A 25,038-nucleotide genomic window follows, 5' to 3' on the forward strand; every position below is an offset into this window, starting at 1 on the left:
TTTTTTCCAAGGAAAAAATGTAATAAATAATATTTTTGCCAGTTAATTGGTTAACAGGAATTTCAAGTCAAAAGACCAATTTTAGACTTTTTTATAGTTTACGGGGTTTTCTTGTCGTGGTTTTACTGGTTTTTACTGTTAAATATACGGTTATTTTTTACAGTGTAGATATGGACAACTGTTAGAGTCACATGTCTCAGATTTTCGGCTCTATGCATAATGACATGATGGATGGACGTTACTTACAAAAATGGCTAAAGAGAGGGTCAAACACACCTTTCAGTTGTTGGAACAAAACAGAAGACTGTTTTAGAGCTTTCAATCAAAAGCCAAACACCAATGTTGATGTCAACTGACACCTGCTGGCTATTTTCAGACTTGCATCTCATCCTGGACCCGCCAAGTCCACTTTATTTTTCTTTTTTTTCTATTGAGTCTGGAAGATTGCATGTGTAACGAGACGCAGAAAAGTGAGCACTAAGTGTTTTAATAATTAACAATCTAACAAGTAATCAGTTCCTTTTGGCTAACATGACAATCCATGCTTTACATATGTCCACGGCTCACCAATCACCTCATTGCTAGCGTGTTTACGTCATGTGACTGCTGGCTACGGTGGCCATGTTGGTTCAGTTGTTCCAGTCTTTCTACTCTCTGTATTCAGACTGAGGAATCTCAAAGCAAACCAAAGATCAGTCCAATTGGAAATGAACCAATACCACCTCAAAAGATGGGTCAGAGAGCAATTCCTGGACCGGGACCAGAATTAGTTTCCGCGTATTCAGACTCAAACTCTGGTTCACTTTAAGCGGACCAAATTTGTCCGGTCTGAATACTGTACATCTTCAGTGTCAGAAGGTTTAAAAACTGAAAACTCTCTGTAAAATTCCTGCAGCCTTTCTGGATCTAATAAATGCTCTTTTGAATCAGCATTGTGTTTGATATGCATTTTTAATTCATCCTATTTTTGACTTACAAGTCTTGAGCTTATATTTGAGCTTTTAAGGGGTCACATCCTGAGGAAAATTTGCTTTCAATGAAATCAGGAAGTAAAGAGTTTCTCATCCAGGAAAGTAACCCTCAGGATCAAATGTGTCCGAGTCTGAGATGAGATTCAAAACAGCTTTTTGTGGGCGATTTTCACTCAAATGTGAAAAATACTCTTTCTAGTCTAAAGTATTTCCATCAAAGCGTCTTCAGGTCCAGATTTTTCTACCTGGACTTTGTATGCTAGAATGAAGGAAAAAATGGGATTTGCTTCTAAAACTACTTTATTTTCTTTTCTCAGATTGAGGACTGCTGGAGAAATAGGTGCAGCTTGTTGCTCCAGGAGAGCTCTCCCCAACTCCTGCATGAATGGACCTCCAGATCTCTGAGTGGTGCTGATCCAGATCCCATCCAGACATATATCAGTGATGTGACACACACAAGGCTGTTCTCCATGGAGGTCATGCTGCTTCCTCTGATCTGATGACAGAAGAAACCAGGAGCACATCAAGGTGGCTTTCTTGGATTAGAGAGCAGAACTCTGGCCAGAGTTTCAGGAACAATTCAGGATCCTATGTGTGTGAATGTTTGTCTGTATGAAGTAGCATCTCACTTTGAAGCTCCTTCAAGCTCACACAGCAAAAATGACAAGGACTGAAGGACTGAGCTGCCCTCTAGTGGAAAACATGGATCTGCAGCATCTTCTACATGTCTGTCAACCAAAAATTAATTCAAAGAGAAACAGCGAGGTAGGAAAAACTGGTGTTCAAGGCAACAGGGACATGGTGGTGATAAGAAAACATGGACTGTGTATGTGTATGACTGGCTGTAATTTGATTCTATCTTCTTTGTGAAGCACTTTGGGATTTTAATCTGTGAAAGGTGCTATAGAAATAAATATTTTATTTACTTACTTACCGTGAGAAAAACACAACCAAATGAAGATGAACTACAGAAATACAGTCTATGAATCCTTTAACAACTCAACCCAGAAAAAAATCTATGAAATCCCTGATTTGGATGTGATACATGGAAAGACTGGGAAATGACTCCATGTAATTAAAGTAAGTCAAAGTATTCAACAGTCATGATCTATCATCCTGCTGATCTTCAAGCACCAAAAATGGCGTCTTCGGGGAAGCAAAACACCAGAATTTCAAACTTTTTTTAATTTAAAATTTTACTATGTTATATCTTTCACAAACAAATAATTTCTTCCTCTACAGCCTTCAATCTTATAGCATGCTAATATATCTGTTATTACAGATTATTACAACATCTTTTTTAATTTCTCCTGAGCAATTTTTATTGAACAAATGCTTTAAGAAAAAACAGAAACAACAGTTTTAAAGTCGTTGGATGTATTAATGGTATGTTCAGACTTTATTCATTAAGAATTAAACATTTAAAATTAATTATTAAATGATTTACAAACCAGTTGTGTAGAGGTGGTTCTTTAAGTTGTAAGTTCATTTACAAAGTGTTAGTAAATTATTTCAAAAACCTTGTAAAGGTTTTTGGACATGTACTGTTAATCTGTTAATAAATCATTTACAAACCCATACTCCTGTTGTATATCGGGATGAATTCAAAATATTTAGTACTTGTTAATTAACTTCTGAGTCAGTATAATTTCTGCATTACATTTGATTGATTCATGTTGTGCAGTGTTTAGTGATTTTATTTTCTCTTTTTATCAGTGTGCAGTGTTTGCAGCAGGACTGCCTTTCTGGTGGGGGTTTTATTTTGGCTCTGTATCAACAAAGTGAAAGAATATATAAGGCCAAAATACCTCCTTGTGTTCAATAAATATTACCAATTAACTTAAATACCTCTGCCTTTAATAATCACTTGGTTCCAATTGTAACATTTGGTGTTGATTGGCTAAAGAAACCTGTAACATAACCTGTTTTTGTGGTGTTTGGAGGACAGCAGGAGTGGCGGAGTGAGGCCTCTCCTGGGGACAAAGCTGGTGGCAAAGCATGGATTCACCTGGCAGTGGCGGTGCTCCTTAGGACGCTGACAGACAGCGAGCCATGTCCCAGTGAGTAAGGGAGCTAGAAAATGAACTAGTGGCTTTATAAGTGTTAGATTAATGTATAAATGTACTCAGATTATTTGTTTTCTTTGTCGAAGAATATTTAGTTCTCTATTTCACCACTACGGGGTGTTGGCCCATAAGCGTATATGTATGTGACGTCATCACGTAAAGCACACCCGGATGTATTTTTCTTTCCCTCCAGTTTTTTCATTCATTCGTGTTGAATAAATATGCCAGAGCGGCTAACGAAGATTACTGCCTCCGTCATCTTTTTCCTCTGAGTATAACGCTGGAGAAACTGCAAAACTCAACAATAAGCAACAGCTACGAACTCTGAAAGGCCCTCAAACACGTTTGAAGCTACAGGTGGAGGTGTACCACGGCCGACAGACACTGTGGTTTATGTGCAGCAGGGCCAAAAGCAGACTGAACGGTGTGGATTCACTGTCACTGGATGGATGGATTGAAGCAGAACGTCTCCTTCGGGGTCCCATTGCTAGCGTTACGGCTCCGATGTGAGCGCTGCAGTCTTTACCTAACTTTAAAAGTGTGAGAGGAAATCCCACTGCAGATCATCAAGTCCGACCTCTGCGATCCGGCCTCTGCGGCGCTGCAAATCCATTTAATTGGGTTCAAGTTTCCCTCCGCAGCGAATAAGGGGCGGGATTACTGTACTTACTATAAAAATTGCGGGTTATCGTGTGAACCTATGTGAGTTCAGAGTTTTGGGAGGTCAGCAGCAGAGTCTGTGGCTGTAGGTAGACCGCATTGCACTTGATCTGTAATGCTTGCTTTGTGAGCATGGGGTAGAAAGAATCCAGAGTTCATGTCCACAAACATCAACTGAAGCCCAAACCAGAGCTGATCAGACTGCATGGAGTTAAAGAAAGGCTTTTTCTGACAAAAAAAATAAAGAAAAGAAGAAGTCCTCCATATAAAGTTTCAAGTTAGAGGAGAAAAAGAGCTGCTGAACAAAAGTACTCGAGTACTGAGGAACACTTTTAACCTCGAATTGATGCTTCAGAATCTTTGGAATTTAGAAACGGCTTGAGTTCCATCAGCTGTCAGTTTGCTGCTGTCGCCTTGAGATATAACATTCTTCTTTTGTTATGTTGCAGCTCACTTTTATGTTTTTTGAATTTGCTCAATCTAATAATTATTGAAATTTAGGAACTTCTCTAATGTTTTTTCTGCTTTATTAATTATTTAAAATGTATTGCTTTTTTTAGTTATTGAGGACAGTTTATTGTTGAATCATAGACATATTATTATCTTTAGACATTTTAGGGTATTTTTGCTTTTAATGTTCATTTTTTCAGTTTGTGTTTATTTGTTCACTTAATAGATTTATTTGTACACAACTGCACTTTTTAAATGAATCTATTAAGTCTGAGATGCGGCTTGCAGTCAAATCTGAACATCGTGATTGGTTACAGCGTGATGACGTCATGTCAATTCTCATAAAGTTTACTTGAAACTGTTTCCATTTTGCATTTAGATTTGTTTTTTTGTTATTCACCAAAGCAAAACAGTTTTGAAAAATATTTGAAGCGTTTTGACCCATATTGGGATCCAGTTAATGAATTTATACATTTCTTTTTAAATAAAGTTTTCTCACGTGACCAGGAAGTAAACAGAACGAGGCGCTAGCAGCTTTAGCAGATTAGCAGCGTTAGCTTGGAGGACGGCGGTGTTTTGTTCGGACGTTTGTGGGCTTTGTAAAGAGATGAAGCGGTACTTACATGGATTCCGAACAATTATCTTTCGCTAAAGTGTCGTAAATGAGTGAATACGTGTTGAACGTAAAGACAACGTGGCTGTGATTGTGAGACTAACAGATGATCGGAGCTGCTGCTGTTCAGAGGACGGCGGTGTTTGTTGGAGCTGAAGATCTTCTGCAGCTGCAGGAACCATGTCTTCATTTGCTCAGAAAGAGTCTGTCAGAGAACAACTTTCTGCTGCTGAAGAAACCTTCAGACTCTGTGAAGGAACCATCGTCCAGAATGAGAATGAGGAGCTCTGTGGTCAGCGCAGACTGATGGATATCACCTGGAACCCGCAGCTTCAGCTCTACGTTGTGGGTATGTTCACAAATACATCAATCAACGTCACATATTGATGTGAATGAATCTCTAGCGCTGCATTGATCAGAGAGCAGACTGGGAAGTTCGGTCCTGGTTGACGATCCAGCATTAGGTCCAGTTTTCTTCCAGTTAAAGCAAACCAGCGGCCTTTAGAGCCTATTCCCACATCGCTGTTCAAACATTTGAGGACTTGAGCTTTGAAATCTAGTCAATGACTCTACAGACAGCTGTTTACCCCGGTGCCTTTAACAGCAGATCCTAAATCTCTTGATAAGAATCAGCCAGAATCTAACTGACTTCAAATTAAAAAGAAAGTATTAAATGATATTTTAAGAATAAATGTTTGTTTGTTTTTTAATTATTTATTTATGTATTTATTTTTTTACATGTTTTTATGATTTTATAATGTATTCTGTTTTCCTCAGGGGTGAAAGTAAGCCGGAACGGTCCGGAGCGGCGTTCCAGTGAAAGAATTAAAGATTAAGATTAAAGATTAAAGAGTTTATTGCCATTTGTACACATTAAGGGAACAAGTACATTGGAATTCTTCTTGGCTGCTTTCAAGTCAGGATTATTGCAGGACGCACAAAAGACAACAAATTTAAAACATAATAACCATATATATATATAAAGGAAAAGAAAATTCAACGAGACATGTGAATAAGTGAATATTGCAGTCAGACCGCAAAGTATTACGGAGAATTGGAGGCGGAACGGCGCTCCAGCTGGAGAGATCAGCTGTGCGGCCGGTTTTTGCTGTGTAACACGTGACAGAAGCCGTGGTCGCTCTTATGGAAGGAAAAAAAAAAAGAAAAAAGAAAATTGACATTCAGACTGAGAACAGGCAGAACTTTATTTGAATGTCTCTCTCTCTCCTGGTCTGTGCTCTCTTGCTTCAATAACAACAAATCCACTGTCTGTCCCGGGGCGTCTCATGTTGACATTTGGGACCCCTCTATGTCACTTTTTGAGTTTTTTTGGGTGTCCCCAAGTCATTGCCCCCCAAACGCGCCAGCAGCTCCCATTAAATCATGGGTGCCCAACTTCCGGACTGCGAGCCAGAACGACACTGCGCCAGAACGTGGAGCGCACCGGCACCCTAATGGGCAGACATGAACCGGCTCTGGTACCGGGTCGTGTCCGGTGCTGTGCCCAGGTCCGGCTCACATCCAGTGCCATTTAACTTGGCCTTCCGAACAGCCAGCCCAGAAACGAGACCGTGCTGTCTGCAAACAAGTTCAATCTACATGCGCGTGTCATGGGGTGCATTTGATTTTTGTTTGTGAACATTCAATTCATTCACAGTCACCTGAGGATTAACGTGTGTGCTAGACGGAGTGAGGATGAAGATGTGCAGACCAAATCCTCTAAAGGAGAGGATGAAGAAGAGAAAGGGGTAGGGCTGGGCGATATGGCAAAAAAATAAAATCACGATTTTTTAAATTTTATTTCACGATTTCGATTGTATCACGATATTTTTAAATTAAATTCAAATTTAATTATATTGATTTTAGTTGAAAGAAGTAAACATATTTTTGAACAAATATTTACATTTATTCGAATTAAATAGTTATCTATTAAGATTAACCTGTAAATATTGCAAGAATTGCGTCTTCTACTGCTACAGGTAATGCATTGCTGTCAAATGAACATCTTCTAAATATCAGTGAGTTTTAATTTTTCCTCTGTGCTAAAATCCATAAAACAGAGCTTGTAAATGATTGTCACCCAAGACCAGAAATGAGGGAGACTGATGAAGTTTATAGCATGAATGACTGATAAAGTTTAGTAAAGTCCTTTCTCTATTAAAAACAGCTCAAAGTGCTAAATAATAAAAATAATAATAATAATAAAAACACCATTTACCACATTTTAAAATGAAACTGAAACTTTTATTATTTTTGGATTACATACATGGTAAATAAATCTCAATTGCTTCAGAATTTACCTTCAAATAGACGATTTCGTTGTACTTTGAGAAAAAGGCTCCAGCTAGCATCTTTAACTGATACAAAAACATTTTTAAACTTGGATGATAACATCAAATACATCTGCCAAACTGTTAAGATTCAAAACACAGAGATAATAGCAGTAAATGTTTTAAAAAGTTTACATCCACAGCTCCTTCACTAACATCTGCTCTCTGCTGTGTTTATGTCACTGAGCAGAAAGCTAGCGTTAGCATTAGCGCTGTTTCTTCTAGTTGGGCTTTTATTCGGTCCGTACGGCCAAGAAAGAAGCTCAACGGTGACGCCACGGATTAAGAAAATTATGTGCAAACTCACTTACACTTCTTACAAGGGGAGTGCGACCGACGATAAGATTTAGGCTCTTACAGTAGCTAGCAAAAGCTATGAAAAGCTATGCAAAGAGCTAGCAAAACAATGCAGCACCGTGCATCTTGACAGAACATTTTACGTGTTTCCTACATGAATTACCATCAGTTTTTGTGCAGGTTGAACGTAAATACGTGCGATTAACATCCGCTATGTTTAAAAACACGAAACATTAATAAAAACATACATTAAAGAGCCAAACTAGCATGTCTGTCACAGGTTGCTAGCACCCACTTTAGCCTAAACTTTAGCACACAGTTCAAAGTTCTCAGCCTGATTTCTCTCTATTAAAATGCGATTCCTGTCCCGTGATGATTCCTCTCCATCGGATTATTTTTGAAGTCGATTGCAAGACACTGCGTCTCCTTTTGTTACTTTTTCGGACCTCCGTCATTCATTACTCGACGGCGCACGCGACTCTGTCCCGTTGTTTGTCACGTGACTTCCAAACAGGAAAAACACACCGGGGAGGAGGAGGAGGAGGAGGGGGAGCAGCAGCAGCTCGGATTTAAAGTCACAGCTGTCAACAAGCTTTTGCCTTCTCGCTCTTGCAGCTTTTCGTAGAATATCGCGATATAACGATATCTTAAAAATGACAGATCGTCAGCTTTGGATATCGTACACGGTTTTTTATCGTCATATCGCCCAGCCCTAGAAAGGGGGATGCAAGTTGCATGGAAAATACCATTAAGACACCAGGACCATCAACCAAAGATGACTTCTCTATCTTGCCAGAATATCCTTTAATCTGGATAAAATAACACTATAATCAGTTTAAAGACAAAAATTAGTGAATCTTTGCCGAGAGTATGGAATGTTTGGCCTTCAAAAATGCAGGTAGTACTAGCATAACAAAAAATCTACTTTCACCTCTGGTTTTTCCTTGTGTACAACCCTTTGGGCCTCCTTGGCTGGTGGTGAAAAGTGCTCTTGAAATGAATAAATCAAATTAAATTTTTAAATAGATATAATACCCTTGAAAAGTATCAGTTGGGTTTTAGGACAAATCACAGTACAGAAGACGGTCTTTGTGACAATAGGATATTATTCTAGACCTAATCTTTACAGTTTTGTTATCTTACTTTGAAAAACTCAAGTTATAGTTACTAGTTATCACCCAAAAAGTAATTGAGTTAGTATCTCAGGTAAAAGTAATTAATTTTTTAGCAAAAGGAACTCCAGTTATGCGTTTTTGTTAAAACACAACAATAAATGTAATATTTTTGTCCTTGAACACAAAAATAACTTCAGGTCTATAATGTGATGAACTTGACTGGAACTGAGCCTGTAAAACGCCAACAACAGTGAAGGTTTTGCACACATATTTGTAAAATCCTTTTTGTGTTTGAGGCTAAACTCCTGGACTGCCGTCTGCTTTTCTATGGATTTCTCCAGAAACAGACCCACACTTTGTGTTTTGAAGCACAGCAACAACAATCATCGTCACACAAACTCAGAAAACACCAAGGAGACTAATGGTGTCAATATCAAATCGAACTTGCTGTTTATGTAGAAAGACCTTGTTACTTACAGGAACAAACACACCTGTCAACTAGCATTGGTTTGGCTTTTGTTAGCTATGGTTAGCGTGCTAGCATGGTATTCAGAATGATCGATTTCAAATGACCCACTCTTCCTCTATGACCTTTCAAATATCACAACTGTCAGAAATTGTCTCTTGTTCCACAACAGTCATGCTAGAAAGAATTTCCCGGGTTCTGGGGTTTCCTGGGCTCAATTACTATTTTTGGATCTCCAGTTGTGCAGCGAGTTAGCTCAGATTTCTAGATCCTGAAATATTTTTCACATTAATTATTCAGAAAATCTACAGTCAGTTAGAATAAAAATGAAAACTCAAAGTTCAATCTTTAGGTAGGGTTTGTGTTTCTTCCTTCGGTTGTGTAACCACACCCACAACATGTGTATAACAGATGTGAAGCAGTTCTTCACTTTGACTCAGCGATGCGTGTGGTTTTGGAAACTGTTTTCTCTTGTCAGGTGATGGTATTGAGTCAAAGCTGGACGTTTTAGTGTCTGATGGACACCTTGTTGCTGGTTACTGTTGAGGCCTTAGCTTGGTTTGGTTGAGAGTAGACAGCTTGCAGTGGAATGAAGCTTCTGAATGTCACAACCATTGACTGTATAAGAGAGCTGGACCAAGCCACTGTGATGACACCCACAGAAAATGCCTCTAGCTCCAACCAAGTTAAGTCAATTCAGTTTCCATTTTTCCATCATTTGGAGCCAGATGGCATAAGCAAGCATCAGGGCTGCCTCGATTAGTGGATTAGTCGCGACAACGTCAACTGTTGAAATAGTAAAACATTAATTTAATAGTCGACATGTCATTTTTGTTTGTTTTTTTAGTTGTTTTTTTTTTTTTATCTCAAAACTACGGAGCACGTTTTCTAATGCCGGGTCCACCAGTCTCTCTGACACACATGCGCAGTGGTGCTAATCCAATAAGCAGTGATGTCACAGGAAGTTCTCAGAGGAACACGCAAATGCAGCTTAAAAATGCGGGAAGCTTAAAAAAATAAAAGGAAAAAGTGTCCAATGTCACTTCTGCAAGGCAGAATTTGTGTTCCATGGCAGCACTACGGTGATGAATGAACATCTGAAGAGGAAGCATGTTGTTACTGAGTATGATATCGCTGAACTGAGACCTTGGTCTAGCTAAGCTAACATTAGCGCAAATAAGGAGCATGCTCTGCCGCAGCAGTTTTCTGGGTTTGAATGGATCGTTTGCAGCTGTCATTAATGCACTGTATGGAGATAAGCCAGAAGGTCTTTGGCAGATCTGCGTCCACAGTATCTCTCTGTGTGGTGAACGTTTTGAAATCAGCGCTATTTGAACCAACCGCCGCAAGGGCAGCACAGATAATGGATTTAAGCTGGAAATGACCCGCTCAGCAAAGGCTTCATTCATATTTCGCGCCATGATCACATCGTTTGGTTCAAAGAGCGAATTTTGAATTTTTCACCTCTCAGACAAAGAGGCTGTGTGTCTGTACGGATCCGCAGCAGAGTTTTGGAGTGATGAGAAAACTATTTACGAGTCCCAAAAGTGAAGTGGTGAGCTCATCTAAAAGTCCTTAGCTAAATTCACATGTGTAGCATTCCATTAGCTGCATTAAGCTACTATTAAATATAACCTAAAGTCACAAAGATGCCAAAAAAACAGCATAATAACCACATTTCACTAAAACCAACAATTTGATCCGTGTTCCCCCACATTGTCTTGGTAACGTGACAGGGCATCGCTGAGCCTGGACTGCAGTGGCATTTTTTTTCTTTAGCTCAGCATCTCTGTTTCTTATGGCTCTAGCATCTCAGCATCTCTGTTTCTTGGAGTAATACTGCAGACATAAAAGTCTTTACAGTTCTGCTCATCTTACTGTTTATTTGTTTTGTACTCACAAATTACACTTTTGGTTTCACATTTGACACATTTAAACATTTTGGGCAATAAAAATGAGGGAGAAATTTCTCTCTGGCCTGTTTTTGTTCAAAAGCTGCATATTGTCATAAAACTTATCTAGTAAAACATTGTGATTAATAGTGTTTAATCACAACCGTGGATGAAAGTAGAATTTTTGTTATGCTGGACTCAACAGTCCAATATATTTAACATTGTCATATTTTTGACTTCCAAGCATTCCATATTCTTAGCAAAGATCCATTTATTTTTGTCTTTAAACTGATCATTTTGTTCTTTTGTCCATATTGATGGATAATCTGGCCATGTAGAAACGAAATCTGTGCTTGATGGTCCTGGTGTCTCAATGACATTTTTAAAGCTCCTCTTTTTTCTTTTCCTCATCCTCTCTCTCCTTTGGAGGGTTCGATCTGCTCATCTTCATCCTCACTTTGGATCTTCCTCTAAAACATCTGATTCATTTTTCTCTGCATGCTCTTTTTTATGCTTTTTCTTTGAAATAATTTGCTACTTTATTTCACGATGTCAGTATTTACTTTTTCTATCATGAAATAAATGTTAAGAAAACCTTTATTAGTCCCACAATGGGGAAATTGTATAGGAATATCTTCAGTTTAAAGATGTCATTAGTGTTTTGTTTTTGCTTTAATAAATGGGCCTCAGTGAGCAAATATTTTGACTGTGTTTATATCTGCTAATAGCTTTTGAAATACTTTACACATCTTTTAATGAATATACATATTAAAGCTGCTACTTGCAGGTAGGGCTGGGCGATAAAAAGAAAATTATCGTTATTGCGATATTACTTTTTTTCGATACTGAAATGAGTCTATTGCGATAAACTTTCGTTTTAAATGAACACAGGAGAAACCTCCGGAAGAGCCGCGCTTCTTCTTCTTATGGAGTGGCTGATTCTAGGAGCCCAGACTGAGAGGGGGGGGGGCACGGAGGCCCCGAATGATGACAAAACGACACAACAGAAAACATTATTTCAGTAAATCAATAACCAATATATACCGTATTTTCCGGACTATAAGTCGCGGTTTTTTTCATAGATTGAATGTCCCTGCGACTTATACTCCAGTGCGACTTATATACGAATTTTTAATGAGATGAGATATGGACCGTAAGTCTAGAGTGCCCTCTTATGGTGATCTATGCAATTACTTTATTTACTTTAGTTATTCAGACGTGACACAGAGGACGAAGAATTTAACGGATTTAGTGATATGGAGTGAGATTGCGTGCAATTAATTACAGTAAAGATACAAAGTTGATGAGTTCTTGAGGCTATAGTTAAATAAAACTGTTATGTTATATAAATGCTACACCTTTTCGTTTTTTTCTTGATGCTAATATGTGAATATGTGTTGACACATATTCAGCCTGTTTTCTATTCAATTATGAATGTTATAACTTACCTTCCAGGATGATGTAATATCGTTTTTTTCAACCAGTTTGTAAAATAAATTACTTAAAAAAAAATGCGACTTATACTCCAGTGCGACTTATGTATGGTTTTTTCTTCTTCATTATGCATTTTTTGGCCCCTGCGACTTATACTCCGGTGCGGCTTATAGTCCGAAAAATACGGTAATCGCAAATAGTTTTATTTTTAATGTCAAGGTAACGATGTTTACATATTTTGTTTTGGAAACATCGTCACCGGACCCCCCTCCTCTACATTAAAAATGGTTTGGTCCGACTGGATTATTCTTCCGCAGCTGTTTGTTACCGACAGATCCACAGAGTTTGAGGGAGAGAAGACACGCTTTAAAATCAGGAGTTTAAAACCTGATTTAGAGGAGAACCTCCATGAAAAAAAGAAAAAGGAGACAGTCTGTCTATTGCCGCGCGTCATGTGTCACGCGGAGGTGAAAGAGGAGAGAAGGAGAGACTGCGGGTGCGCAGGGGGGCGTTTGATATCAATGCATTATCTGTAGCAGCAGAAGGCGCAATTCTTGCTCTATTTACAGATGAATCTTAATAGATAACTATTTAATTTGAATAAATTAAAATATTTGTTCAAACTGTGTTTACTTATTTCAGCTAAAATCCTTATAATTCAATTTTTATCAAGTTTAATTTGTTTTTAAAAAGTCGTGATAAAATCCAAATTGTAAAATAAAATGTAAAAAACGTGATTTTTTTTTTGCCATATCGCCCAGCCCTAGGGAGCTGTTGCACTATATTGTGGGTCAACTGTTTTCCTGAAATGAGAAAAGTCCTCATTATCAACCACTGAAAAAAGCTTAGCAATCAACACTCTGATGGCGTCAGATATTTTCTTGTGCTTATCTGAGGAAACACTGTAAGTTTTTTGAAATATATCTGGGATGTTTTCATTGTGTTACCTGCTTAGTTGCTCAGTTTTAGACAGTGACAGGGCTGGATGATGATGTCAGAGATGGGCGGCGCTGCCGGTGTGTCAGCGCGTTGAAGGCCACAACTTGCTGTCTCGGTTGTTTTGGCATTTAGCTAAAATTCCATTGTTTTTAGCATTTGGGCTCTGCATAGGGCAAAGTACTTTCTGGCAGGAAGGGGGACAGTAGGAGCAGACAGGCTCTGAAATGAATACACAGACAAGCTGAAGGCTCACAGTTGTACTGCATAAATAAAATGTGTACCATGAAAAATGTCATACCGAACCGTGGAACGTGTTGGGGAGGTGGGAATAACACCAGTTCGTTTAGGATAGGAAGAAGACAAGATGCAGTGCCGGTCAGAGCACAGGAAGAAGAAGAAAGGCGACGTGTTCTTCAGCCCCAACAATTTATTAGGAACTCAGGGTGTTCACAGTTTCTGAAATAATAATAAACAATGTGACTTAATATAATATGTAAAATAAATCAGATAAGAAGACAAATAAACATTTACTGCAGTAAAGGCATTTGAAAACAACTATTCTCCTCAGATTTAGGAATAAACCAAAATATATGAACGTCTAGCCCCCTGCTGGTTGAAAGAAATTCCTGCACTCACTCTCATGTGGCATGCAGCTCTGCTTTCCCCTCCCCCCAAAAGAAATCAACTATTAGGCTCTCTCCTGCTAATTAACAGCACCCAAAGTCAACTCAAACCATCTCAGGATATAACATTATTAATATAAATGCACAAAATGAAAACTGTAAGTTTACCATAAATAAATGAAAACAGGACTTGGCACAAAAGAGGTGTAAACATAACAGAAAGTACTCCCTTTGGTCATTCACTGAACCCTTGGAGTTTCCATCAGAAACCCAGAAGATAAAAAAGGTCAAAGTTTAAGGAGAAAACCTGCTTCCTTTGCAGCTAACTGCTTCTGCCACATGAAATGCTAAAACCCCTCCCTCAGGATAAGGAAAACAACGTCCAATCACTTTCAAATTAAGAGCCTCTTCACGTGAAGAGCCTTTTCTACAGAACGCGTATTGAACAGTTTGGTTTTATATTAAAGATTTTTCTTCCCTAATACACTCAAAAAGGAAATGTTCAGCTTTGTCTCACAACAAAATGCCACAGATGTCACAAATATTGAGGGATTGTGCAATCGGCATGCTGACAGCAGGAATGTCTTCCAGATCTGTTGCTCGTGGATTCAGTGTTCATTTGTCCACCATAGGCGTTTCAGAGAATATGGCAGTACATACAGCCGGCCTCACAACCGCCACACAGACCATGTGTAACCACACCAGCCCAGGACTATGGGGTAAGATAACTATAAAAAGGAAACATATTCATAAATAATATTTTGTATTCACAAAAAAAATCATATTCATAAATACAAAGTTGTGCAAAAATGTATATTTTGTGCCAAACTTACATAAAAAATACTAATACAACATTAATTTTTACGTTTAACATGTCTCTTGTGAATACAAATTTTCCTTGTTTTGAATACGACTTCTCTCTGTCTTGGATACGGATTTCTCCTGTTACCTAACTGTCAAAACTACGTCACGGGGTCACAGGCTTATCCATCGAGTGCCAGAACATCGAGCCGCCGAGCCGGCAAACGACGCATGCGCACTGCCGTTATGCACTCATGGGCTGTGTCCAATAACTTTATTGAACAAACAAAACAACAAAAGCTGTTTTAACTTTGCCAGCTCGGTTCCTGTGGCCTGGCCACCGTGAGTTGAACGTGTTGTGAATAATTTAGCTCGAAATAATTCTGAGGTTGTTTGTTTTTTGTTTTTTTTTACTTAACTTTTACTTTTGGAGGAGTTGGAGCAGATCCATCGCCGGCACTTGTTGGTATGGTATTTTTCCGGCGGAGACAAAACGATCTGCAGGTACGGTGTACAAACGCTTAAAAAACATCTACGAGCTCTTTTACATATTAGCTTTAGCTAATTTAATTGACATATTTATTTAGCAACACTATTACAGGTTGTAAAATATACAAATACTGAATTTGTGGGTTTGTGGATTATCAAGTTTTGTTTATTTCACAAGTTATTGCAGTAAATGTAACTTAGTATAAGTACCTACACATTTCTGAGAATAAAAACATGTACCAAATAACTACAATGGGTTCTTATTTTATTAATCATACTACAACAGTGTTAAATGTTAATTTTATCTTCAGACTTTTATTACAGAAATTAATTAAATGCTTTTTTATTTGAAAATTTGATTTGAAATCAGTATAAGTAGTATTTCATTATTCTCAATAATGAGAACATTATTCTCATGTTCACATATGTGTAATGATGTTTTATAGTTTAGTAACGAATACTTAAAACCACATATTTTTAATATAAATGTGTTTCTTGTGTATTTCTAGACTAGACACCTGTAATCCAGAATCAACCAGTCTCTCAATCCTGGAGCTGTTTGTCCAACAGTGAAGACCCAAGACCAGACTTCAGAGTGAACAGGAACTCTCCTGCGGTCTTCCTGAACCTCCTTGATCAGGATCTGTGACATCCACATCCTCCTGCAGGTGTTGGAGCTGCATCACACCTCTGTACCTCATGTAAGTGAACACACTGAAGTTTTTCAATATTATTTGAAATATATTTATATAAATTTAAGCATATATATTGCAGGTTGTCACAGCGTGTGCCATCCTCCACAACATCTGCCTCTGTGTTGACGACAACGAGGCCCCAGAGGAAGATGTGGAGGTGATGAGGAGGAGCTGGTTTGGAGGTCACCAGCGCTACTCTCTGGCAGGACCAACTACCGGCTGAGGTTTCTGCCCTGGGGGAGGTACCACCTTAATTACTGGTAACGGGTAATTAAATAATCAAGAGATTTTTTTTTCCCAAAGCCTGTAAATTCATTATCTCATATTTATGGATCATTTTTGGTCATGCAGCATCCATCGACAGCCAGCCCTGCAAACCCTGAAGATGGACGATGCAGTCTACAGTGAAGATGATCCTGAAACTCTGCAGACCACCTTGCAAGATGTTCAATCATCACCCAGAAAGTTCCAGCCCGGGTCTCAGTCGAAGCCCCCCCATCCATGTTGACTATCTTTGTAAATAGTTGGAAATAAAAGTTACAATTAATCCATGACAATCACTGTGTTTGATTTAGATCTTTATTTAAATTAACAAAACAAAAACAGACATTTTTAATTTATCAAATACAAACTTAATTTATTTATTCTCAGACATCTAAGGATTTTAACAGAAATTCTTTCCAGCAGACTAAAGTTGGTCAAATGTTTCCCTCCTCTCTCGTGCGCTCTGCTCTTCTGCCTCATGTCCTCTGTTTAGGTCTAGAAGCTCATCACTGTTTCTCATTATTTTTCTTCTTCCAGTCACTAGCTCACTCCTTCCTTCTCTTTCTTCACTCTCTTCTCTTTCACCCACTGCTGCACTTCTCCAGCAGATCCATTTTCTCCAGGATTGTCCTGAAAAAGACAGAAAACAAAGCAGGAGAGATGACAGGTTTAATACCTCTCAAAAATGTTTCACATTAAAACACATCAACACTCATCTCTACAGTAATGGTCACCAACTCTGTTGTTATTGAGCTCCTGCCCTGTTGTTTAGCAGCTAAACCTGTTTAAGCTACTTCTGCTCACCTGGTCAGGTGTGTTCAGTCAATCAGAAATGGAGCTCATCCAATCCAGTTAATCAGAAATTACTGAAGCAGGGCAGTGGAGTTCACGAAGAACAGGGTCGGTGACGCCGGCTCTATTGTGATGATGAAGACGTATATAAATGTACGATTTGCCAAAGCAGATGGAAAAAATGTGGCGCCATACAAAATGTAAACAGTTAATTATACACATATATATTTCTATAATCATTTTTGATCTTACATTTTCATTACTATTTTTAAGAAAAGTCCGCTTTTATATATGTTCAGAACTAACATGTTAATACAGAATACATGAGTAAATTCATCTGGATGCAATAACAATAAAAGTAAACTAAAACATCACTATGGTCAAAATACACAACTTTATTTTTCTGATTAAAAAAATATTACTACTGTGAGCGTCATTTTATATATATATATATAATTTTTTTAATCAGAAACCTAGGCATTTTATGAACACTAGAGGGCGCAGATCAGTTGTGTCATGTTTATGTAGAAGATGTTTTGTTGTTAATAAATAAAAAGATGTTTTGTTGTTCATGACTTTGTTGATAAAGACGGACAGAGGATCAACACGGTAATGTTTGAAGGCGTCGTGTCCGAATTGCCTTTAAAATCAAGGGCACTGTATTATAGTTAGTTATGGATAAGGGTGAGAATTTCGACATAGCCCGACAATTGAAGCTCTATCTGACAACGAGAGTGGCGGTGTAGATATCCATATGTGCTCGACCTGCAAGATCGGTTCGGGAAAATAAGAATAAACAAATAAATAAAAATAAAGATCGGTTCGGAAAAATAAAAATAATTAAATAAATAAAAATAAAGATCGGTTCGGGAAAATAAAAATAAATAAATAAATAAAAATAAAGATCGGTTCGGGAGAAAACTATTTCATGACGTGTAAGATTGCAATTGGTTAGATCACCATCATGTGACAGGATATGACACACAGGCGGTATTACGAAGCACGGAGTCTTCCCTAGTAAAAACTGAAGAGGTACAAACAAGTACGCAAATAATCACAAAATGGGGCGCAATATTTGCAATGAAACGCAAAAACCTTGACAATAAAATAATCTGATCGAGGGGAATCATTACAGGGTAGCAATCGTATTTTAATAGAGAGAAACCAGACTGGGAAGCGAGGAGTTTGTGCTAAAGTTGGTGCTAGCGAGTAGCATGCTAGCTTGGTCGCACATTAAAAAAGTGACCATTCGCTTGCGATTTTTTTTTCACAATGCCTCCAGCCAGTTTGCAAACACAAGGGGAAAGTACAGCTAAAATTAGCAGCGCTCACTTCTGCTCAGTGACATAAACACTGAAGAGAGCAGCCATCACGGTAATGAGCTGTCAATGCGAGATTAATAAATAATAGCCTGGACAGATCTCAACATTAAGTTGTTTGTCTATATGGCGTTACCGTAGTGTAATGTCATCACTAGTCAGAGGCCCCCGAATCGATCTTGCAGCCCCATAGACCGTTTATGTCAATGTGCAGGTCGAGCGCATATGGTACCCACAACGGAGCTCACCCCCAACAACAAGAATTGTTTCGTTTTCAGCACGCACATAAATTGGCTAAAGACCAATAGTCTACCATAACAAAATATAAATAAAGAAATACTAAAAGATAAAATGCCAAGGTTGAAACTCTTCATCCATACCTGGTTGTTCTCCATTGCGAATGTGTCCGTTTTCTTTAATCCCTGACATTTTCCCAGCTTAAATTCAGAATTAGGGCTGGAGTCCTCAGTGCGCATGCGTCGTTTGCACAACTTTGTATTTATGAATACGAATTTATTTTTGTGAATACAAAATATGTATTTATGAATATGAATTTCTTTTTGTGAATACAAAATATTATTTATGAATACGTTTCCTTTTTATAGTTATCTTACCCCATACAGGACCTCCACATCCAGCAGGTTAACCACCAAGATCGTCTGAGACCAGCCACTCAGACAGCTGCTGAAACAATTGATTTGCATAACCAGAAACCATCTCAGGGAAGTTCAACTGCATGCTCGTCGTCCTTATCGGGGTCTTAACTTGACTCCAGATCGTCGTTGGTAACAGACTTGAGTGGGCAAATGCTCACATTCGATGGCGTTTGGCATGTTGGAGAGGTGTTCTCTTCACGGATGAATCTGGGTTTACATTGTTCAGGGCAGATGGCAGACAGTATGTAGAAATATTGTCTTTGAAATAAAAGTAAAAATATCTATCTTTGTTTATGTCACTGCAGACCTCCCCGAGCATTATATGAACAACCAGGAGAAAAACTCCCATGACACGCAGGAGGAGAAACAGGAGGAACCAGAACCTTCACAGATGAAAGAGGAGCAAGAAGAACCAGAACCTCCACTGATAAAAGAGGAGCATGAAGAACCAGAACCTCCACTGATAAAAGAGGAGCAAGAAGAACTAGAACCTCCACTAATAAAAGAGGAGCAAGAAGAACCAGAACCTCCATTGATAAAAGTGGAGCAAGAAGAACCAGAGCCTCCACTGATAAAAGAGGAGCAAGAAGAACTAGAACCCAAACAGATAAAAGAGGAGCAAGAAGGGCTCTGCATCAGCCAGGATGTGGAGCAGCTTGAACTGAAGCAGGAGACTTATACCTGGATGGAGTTTCCTATTTATGATGAAAATGAGAACAGTGAGGCAGATCTAAATAATCAGCAGAGCTTTAATATAACTGATAGCCAGGATGAAGAAGGAAATAAACACAAAGAATCAACATCAACCACAGAAGAAGAGACAGACCCACAGAACAGAGATCCAAGGATTCATGCCCAAAGTGCGAACAGCTCTCACATGTCAGAAAGTCAGTGTGACTTTGACTTAGAGGAAAATACCTCCAGAAAAGTGAAGAAATATTCTTGTAAAGAGTGTGGAAGAAGTCTTGCATCTATTCAGGGTTTAAAGTATCACATGCAAATCCACAGAGGCGAAAAGCCTTTTACCTGCAAAGAATGCAGCAAAAGTTTCAGGTGTAGTATTCATCTTAAATATCACATGCAAATCCACACAGGAGAAAAGCCTTTTTCTTGCAATGAGTGTGGAGGAAGTTTTACAACTGCTCAAAGTTTGAAGTATCACATACGAATCCACACAGGAGAAAAGCCTTTTTCCTGTAAAGAGTGTGGAGGAAGATTTACAACTGCTCAAAGTTGGAAGTATCACATGCAAATGCACACAGGGGAAAAGCCCTTTTCTTGCAAAGAATGTGGAGGAAGATTTACAACTACTCAAAGTTTGAAGTACCACATGGAAATACACACAAGAGAAAGGCCTTTTTCTTGTAAAGAGTGTGGAGGAAGTTTTACAACTGCTCAGAGTTTGAAGTATCACATGCGAATCCACACAGGAGAAAAGAATTTTATTTGTAAAGAGTGTAATAGAGGAAGATTTACAAATGCTCAGAGTTTGAAATATCACATGCAAATCCACACAGGAGAAAAGCCTTTTTCTTGTAAAGAATGCAGCAAAACTTTCAGGTGTAAATCTCATCTCAAAAGTCACATGCAAATCCACACAGGAGAAAGGCCGTTTTCCTGCGAAGAATGCGGCAAACATTTCAGGTCTAAATGTAATCTCAAACGTCACACGTTAACCCCAGGTTCACACTGCATCCGCTCCAGCTCCAGTGTTCACACTGTCTAGTTATGGCAGATGACTCACATTGGCTGCTTCCAGGCATGGTCCTGCTGCAGCCACAGGCTCTGCTGCTGACTTTACAAAACTCCAAACTCACATAGGTTCACGTGATAACTAGGAATGGGTATTGTTTGGGTATTGTGTCTTTTATGATTTAATCGATACTATTCCTCTTATCAATGCTTCTTATCGATCTGATTTTCTTATTGTTAATCTTATCGATACTCAATATTGAAAACCAGTAGGGAGAAGACAAATAAATTATGTACACGAAAACCTATTATTTAAAAATAAAAATAAAACACTATTTCAATTTAATGTCCTTTGGTAATGTGTGTTTTTATTAATAAAACAGATTTTAAGCTTACAACTTAAATAACTAGGGCAATTAAGGGCCAAAATGCTGAGTATATCAAATGGCTCCTTCACTTCATAGAACAATAGCAGTGTAAATAAAAATCCACAATGTTGTATTTTAATTACATTTACATTTTAGATAGATTATTTATCATTACTGAGGTACAACATGAATGTTCAGCCTATTAGTATTAAATGATTACTTTTTTTTTTACCGTGCTTCCTCATTTGTATGAAAAATCTCTTAATTTTCATAAACAACACTTGAATTACGTGTACGACGTGTGTATCCCTAGCATACAAAACAGGCGTCTCACTTGCACGGTGTTTGGACCGGTTACTGCTGTGCGGGATTGAACCACGAGTTTAGTGAACTGATGTCTATGATCTGTGTTCATTTTGATTGTATAATTATTGTTGGAGATTTTAACATCCATGTTGACAACCCTCAGAACAAAGGGACTAAGGACCTGAATAACACTGGACAATTTTGGATTGATTCAACATGTAACAGAGCCCACACACAACAGAGGGCAAATGCTTGATTTATTGATTTCCAAAGGTCTGAACATTTCTGAACACAAAAAAAATACAAAAACATTTACAATATATCTGAAAAAAATGTAATTCACAAACAGCAGGTAAAATAGCTTTTTTTGAGCATATTAGCTCAAAATTATGGTTTCATAATAATACTGCACAAAGAAAATAGTTAAAATAGTATTGCAACTATGTTTGATTGAAATTAAAAGTACTGCATTTTTACTGTGTCATACTAACAGTAATAGGATTGGATACATCAGAACAAAATACCATCAATATTTCTAAGAACTTCACAACAGTTAATAAAGAAAAACATGAGTGTGATTTTGGCTTTTAACTTTTGTTACATTATGAGACAGGACCTGATTAACTTGTTAGTTCATTCTGTCATGATGTTTTTATTGCATGTAAAACTAAAGGTTTTTACTTTTTCATTAGTTTGCTATTTGTAGTGATTTATCTTTTCTGCAACTGGACAGCATCATTCTTCATTTTCACCTCCAGCAAATGCTGTGGTGATCAGCTTAACATTAATTTTTAAATTTAAAATCAATTAAAAACGAACATAAAATACAAAAAAGAAGAAAATTAAAACCTACCCATCATTGCCCCTGCATACAAGCAGGAATAAATTACTACAATTTTAGAAGAGACGTAAGGCTTGGATCTGCTGTGAGGAAACAATAGATCAGGAATCTCTTAAACCAGCAGCAGATCAATCACAGATCATAACCACAGCGCCCACCAGAACCAGACAGTAACAGGTCCACTAAAGCTGTGAGGCTGTATGCTGGACCCAAACCCCGTCAACAAGAACGAGCCCCGCGAAAATAAAGCGACCAATCAGCAAGTCCCACTAAAAAAGATGCCCATATGGAAACATAATTTCATAAATATCAGTGACAACAAAAACATGATAAAAGGAAACAAAATGTGTGCAATCATAAACTTTTGCTTCATGCTCTTCATGCACGCGCAGACGGTCCCTGAGATTTGATGAGATTTAGGTATGTCTGATCACTGCTGTTTTTTCTGTGAGAGCACAATTCCAGTACATATAAATGCTTTGAGGGAGGAGATCACAAAATGGAATATAACTGAAAATACTAATGAGATGTTCAAACGAATTTTCTCCCTTTCACCTCCCCTCTCAGGGAATTCGGTCAACGAGCTGAACAATATCTTTAATCCCAATATGTGAAATATCATAGATAGTATTGCTCCCAGTAAGGTGAAGGTGATCTCTGGTAGGGATAAGTTTCCTTACTTGTAAAGAATGTAAAAAGAGTGTCAGAAATCTGAACATAGATGGAGAAAGACTGAACTGCAGGTTGATAATGACATCTATAAAGACAAACTTCGCTTTTATAATTTACAACTGAGCAATTCAAGGAAGTTCTGTTTTTCTGAAAAATAATACACCAGTCACTTTCTCTGTTCATCATCATTTGCCCCTTTTCATTGCAGGTTTTCTTTATTTAATCCATTACATAATGTTTAAGTATACATTTTGTTTTTCAACTGTAATCCACTTTGTTGTGTTTTGAAAAAGTGCTGCAGTCTATAGCAATGTGTTCGGTTACCTTCTTTGTTATTCTCTTCATTTTGGTACTGTCCCTTCTGAATGTTTTCATCTTTTCAAATAGGTCTGTAGGAGCCTTAAATGGCAGAGATGACCAGTTTGCATTTAGCTTTTTTAGTGTTTGTCGACCATCAGTAGGGGGAGCCAGGGGGTTTCCTCTGTGTGCACAGGTGCATTCCCTTAGGAGACTTGTGTCAGGCTTCTTGTTAATTTGCATTTTTTCTTTACAAGTCAGTTATGTACTTTACTTTGGATGTTTGTGTCTTTTTTTTACAATCTAAAGAAGAATTAAAGTTTTTTCTCCTTCACTTCTGGAATGTGAAATTTTGTGCATTGTTGGATTTATGAGGCTAGTTGCAGGAGCGTCAAAACGGGACTTAACACTGGAAAACATACAATGTCTGACATTGAAGGAGTGCTGCTAACACCTCAAGCCCCCACATCCTCATCGTTCTTCTATTCCTCATGTTGTTCCGACGTTTAGCTTTTAAATGCCCGATTAACACAGATGGGTTGACAGTTTTAGCCATTAACATCCGCACAACAATTTAGGTGCTGCAAACTGCTGATCTTTTATCATTGTCAGGCAGTTTGAAATATTTCACACATCCAACATTTTAAAGTGGGCACTCGATCGCGATGCACGTAGATTGTGTGTGGCAAGCAGAAGGAGCTATTGTGCCAATTCCCAACAAAGCTGAATGTTTTTTTTTTTTTTTTAATTTCGCCTGAATACATTCAGTGGCTTAATATTCAGTACATCCCTAATACGAAGTACAGTAATCGCCCCCTTATTCTCGGGGATTAGGGACCGGAAACTTTACGAAATAAAAATTCAGAACAATAGACTGCATACTTGTCGCTCCGTCTATCTCTCCCTCTTCCTTTATCAGTTAAGTGCGAGAGGGCATTTTCTTTCAGAATTTGCCGGTTTCAATAAACACCTGCTCAGGAGGATAAATATCCTCAGTGTTTATCAGAATGTTTTTGAGCCGTGTCTGAGTCAGCTGATGCCATTTCTCCATGCAGGCATACACTATTCAGGTGGTAGTGATTCAGGAACTGGTGGGACCGGCCTTTGATTCGCTACATTTGTGTTTTTTGTGTTGGTTGTCGCAATGACGTAACGACACTGTGAAAACAGCGAGTAGAGCGGAAAATAGGTTTTGTTTTGAAAGATGCACCAAGTGCTCTTTACACTCACTTGCATAATTTCCAGTTTAGGTTGTTAACAGTTCCAGCTTCACAAAAAAAACAAAAAATGCTCCAGCTCTGCTCCAGCGTCCACCAAAAATATGAAACCAACAAAAAAAATTTAGAGCGCCGCAGAGGCCAGACCTTATGGAGAGAATATAGACTCACTCAGATTTGTGGGTGCATAATTATCAATTTGTCCGTAAATTAAGATTTGTCCATGCGTAATTCTTGATTCGTGCATAACTTTTGTAGCATGCTACGATGCCTTCTGATGTGTTTTCACTTCTCAAAGGATGAGAAATTAAAGAAAAACTGTGAGTCCACTATAATCAGGATTACATTCCAAGACTCAGACCTTCCAAGGAAATAAAATACCCTCTGTGGAGATTTTATCGAGACATTTGAGAATCTGGCCTCTCTTTGGATGCTAAGAGGCCCAAATGTGGCCTTGAGGTCTGTTACCTTCCAAGCCCTATTTCTCGATAAGGAAAAAACTGGACAACTCCTATAAAGGATTTACGTAAACAGAGATTTGTCCTAAAAGGTCTCCAAATAATCTTTTCTGTCCCACTCACTGAAGGATCGATTGCAGACCTCTTTGGAATGTAAGGTTTATGACTTTACCACCCCTTGGACCACAGGAGGACCCAGAAACAGCTCAGAACAAGCGGAGATGAACCTTTGAATTTAAATTTATTTTGTTCACAAATAAAGATTCTAAACATCGGTTGTCTTTTATTTGTGGTGTTGAATGTGAATAACTTGAC

The 25,038-nt window shown here is 38.2% G+C and overlaps 1 protein-coding gene across 4 annotated transcripts; it reads left to right on the plus strand.

Moving 5' to 3' along the window:
• Positions 1 to 4,632: 4,632 nt before the first annotated feature.
• On the plus strand, positions 4,633 to 23,382 carry LOC112141722 (zinc finger protein 121-like). 4 transcript variants are annotated; one of them, XR_002918446.2, is made up of 5 exons: positions 4,980 to 5,109; positions 14,489 to 15,161; positions 15,656 to 15,847; positions 15,921 to 16,108; positions 16,193 to 16,415. XR_002918446.2 is itself a non-coding variant. In XM_036210868.1 (2 exons), exons 1-2 carry the CDS (start codon positions 4,941 to 4,943, stop codon positions 20,596 to 20,598), a joined length of 1,590 nt encoding a protein of 529 aa, XP_036066761.1. In that variant the 5' UTR covers positions 4,633 to 4,940; the 3' UTR covers positions 20,599 to 23,382. The 4 variants fall into 4 exon arrangements, 1 of the variants encoding a protein (XP_036066761.1); XR_002918447.2 differs by having other exon boundaries at positions 15,921 to 16,101; XR_004947387.1 differs by having other exon boundaries at positions 15,921 to 16,415.
• Positions 23,383 to 25,038: the final 1,656 nt, after the last annotated feature.

Source organism: Oryzias melastigma, unplaced genomic scaffold (genome assembly GCF_002922805.2).
Source record: "Oryzias melastigma strain HK-1 unplaced genomic scaffold, ASM292280v2 sc00270, whole genome shotgun sequence".
Taxonomy (NCBI): domain Eukaryota; kingdom Metazoa; phylum Chordata; class Actinopteri; order Beloniformes; family Adrianichthyidae; genus Oryzias; species Oryzias melastigma.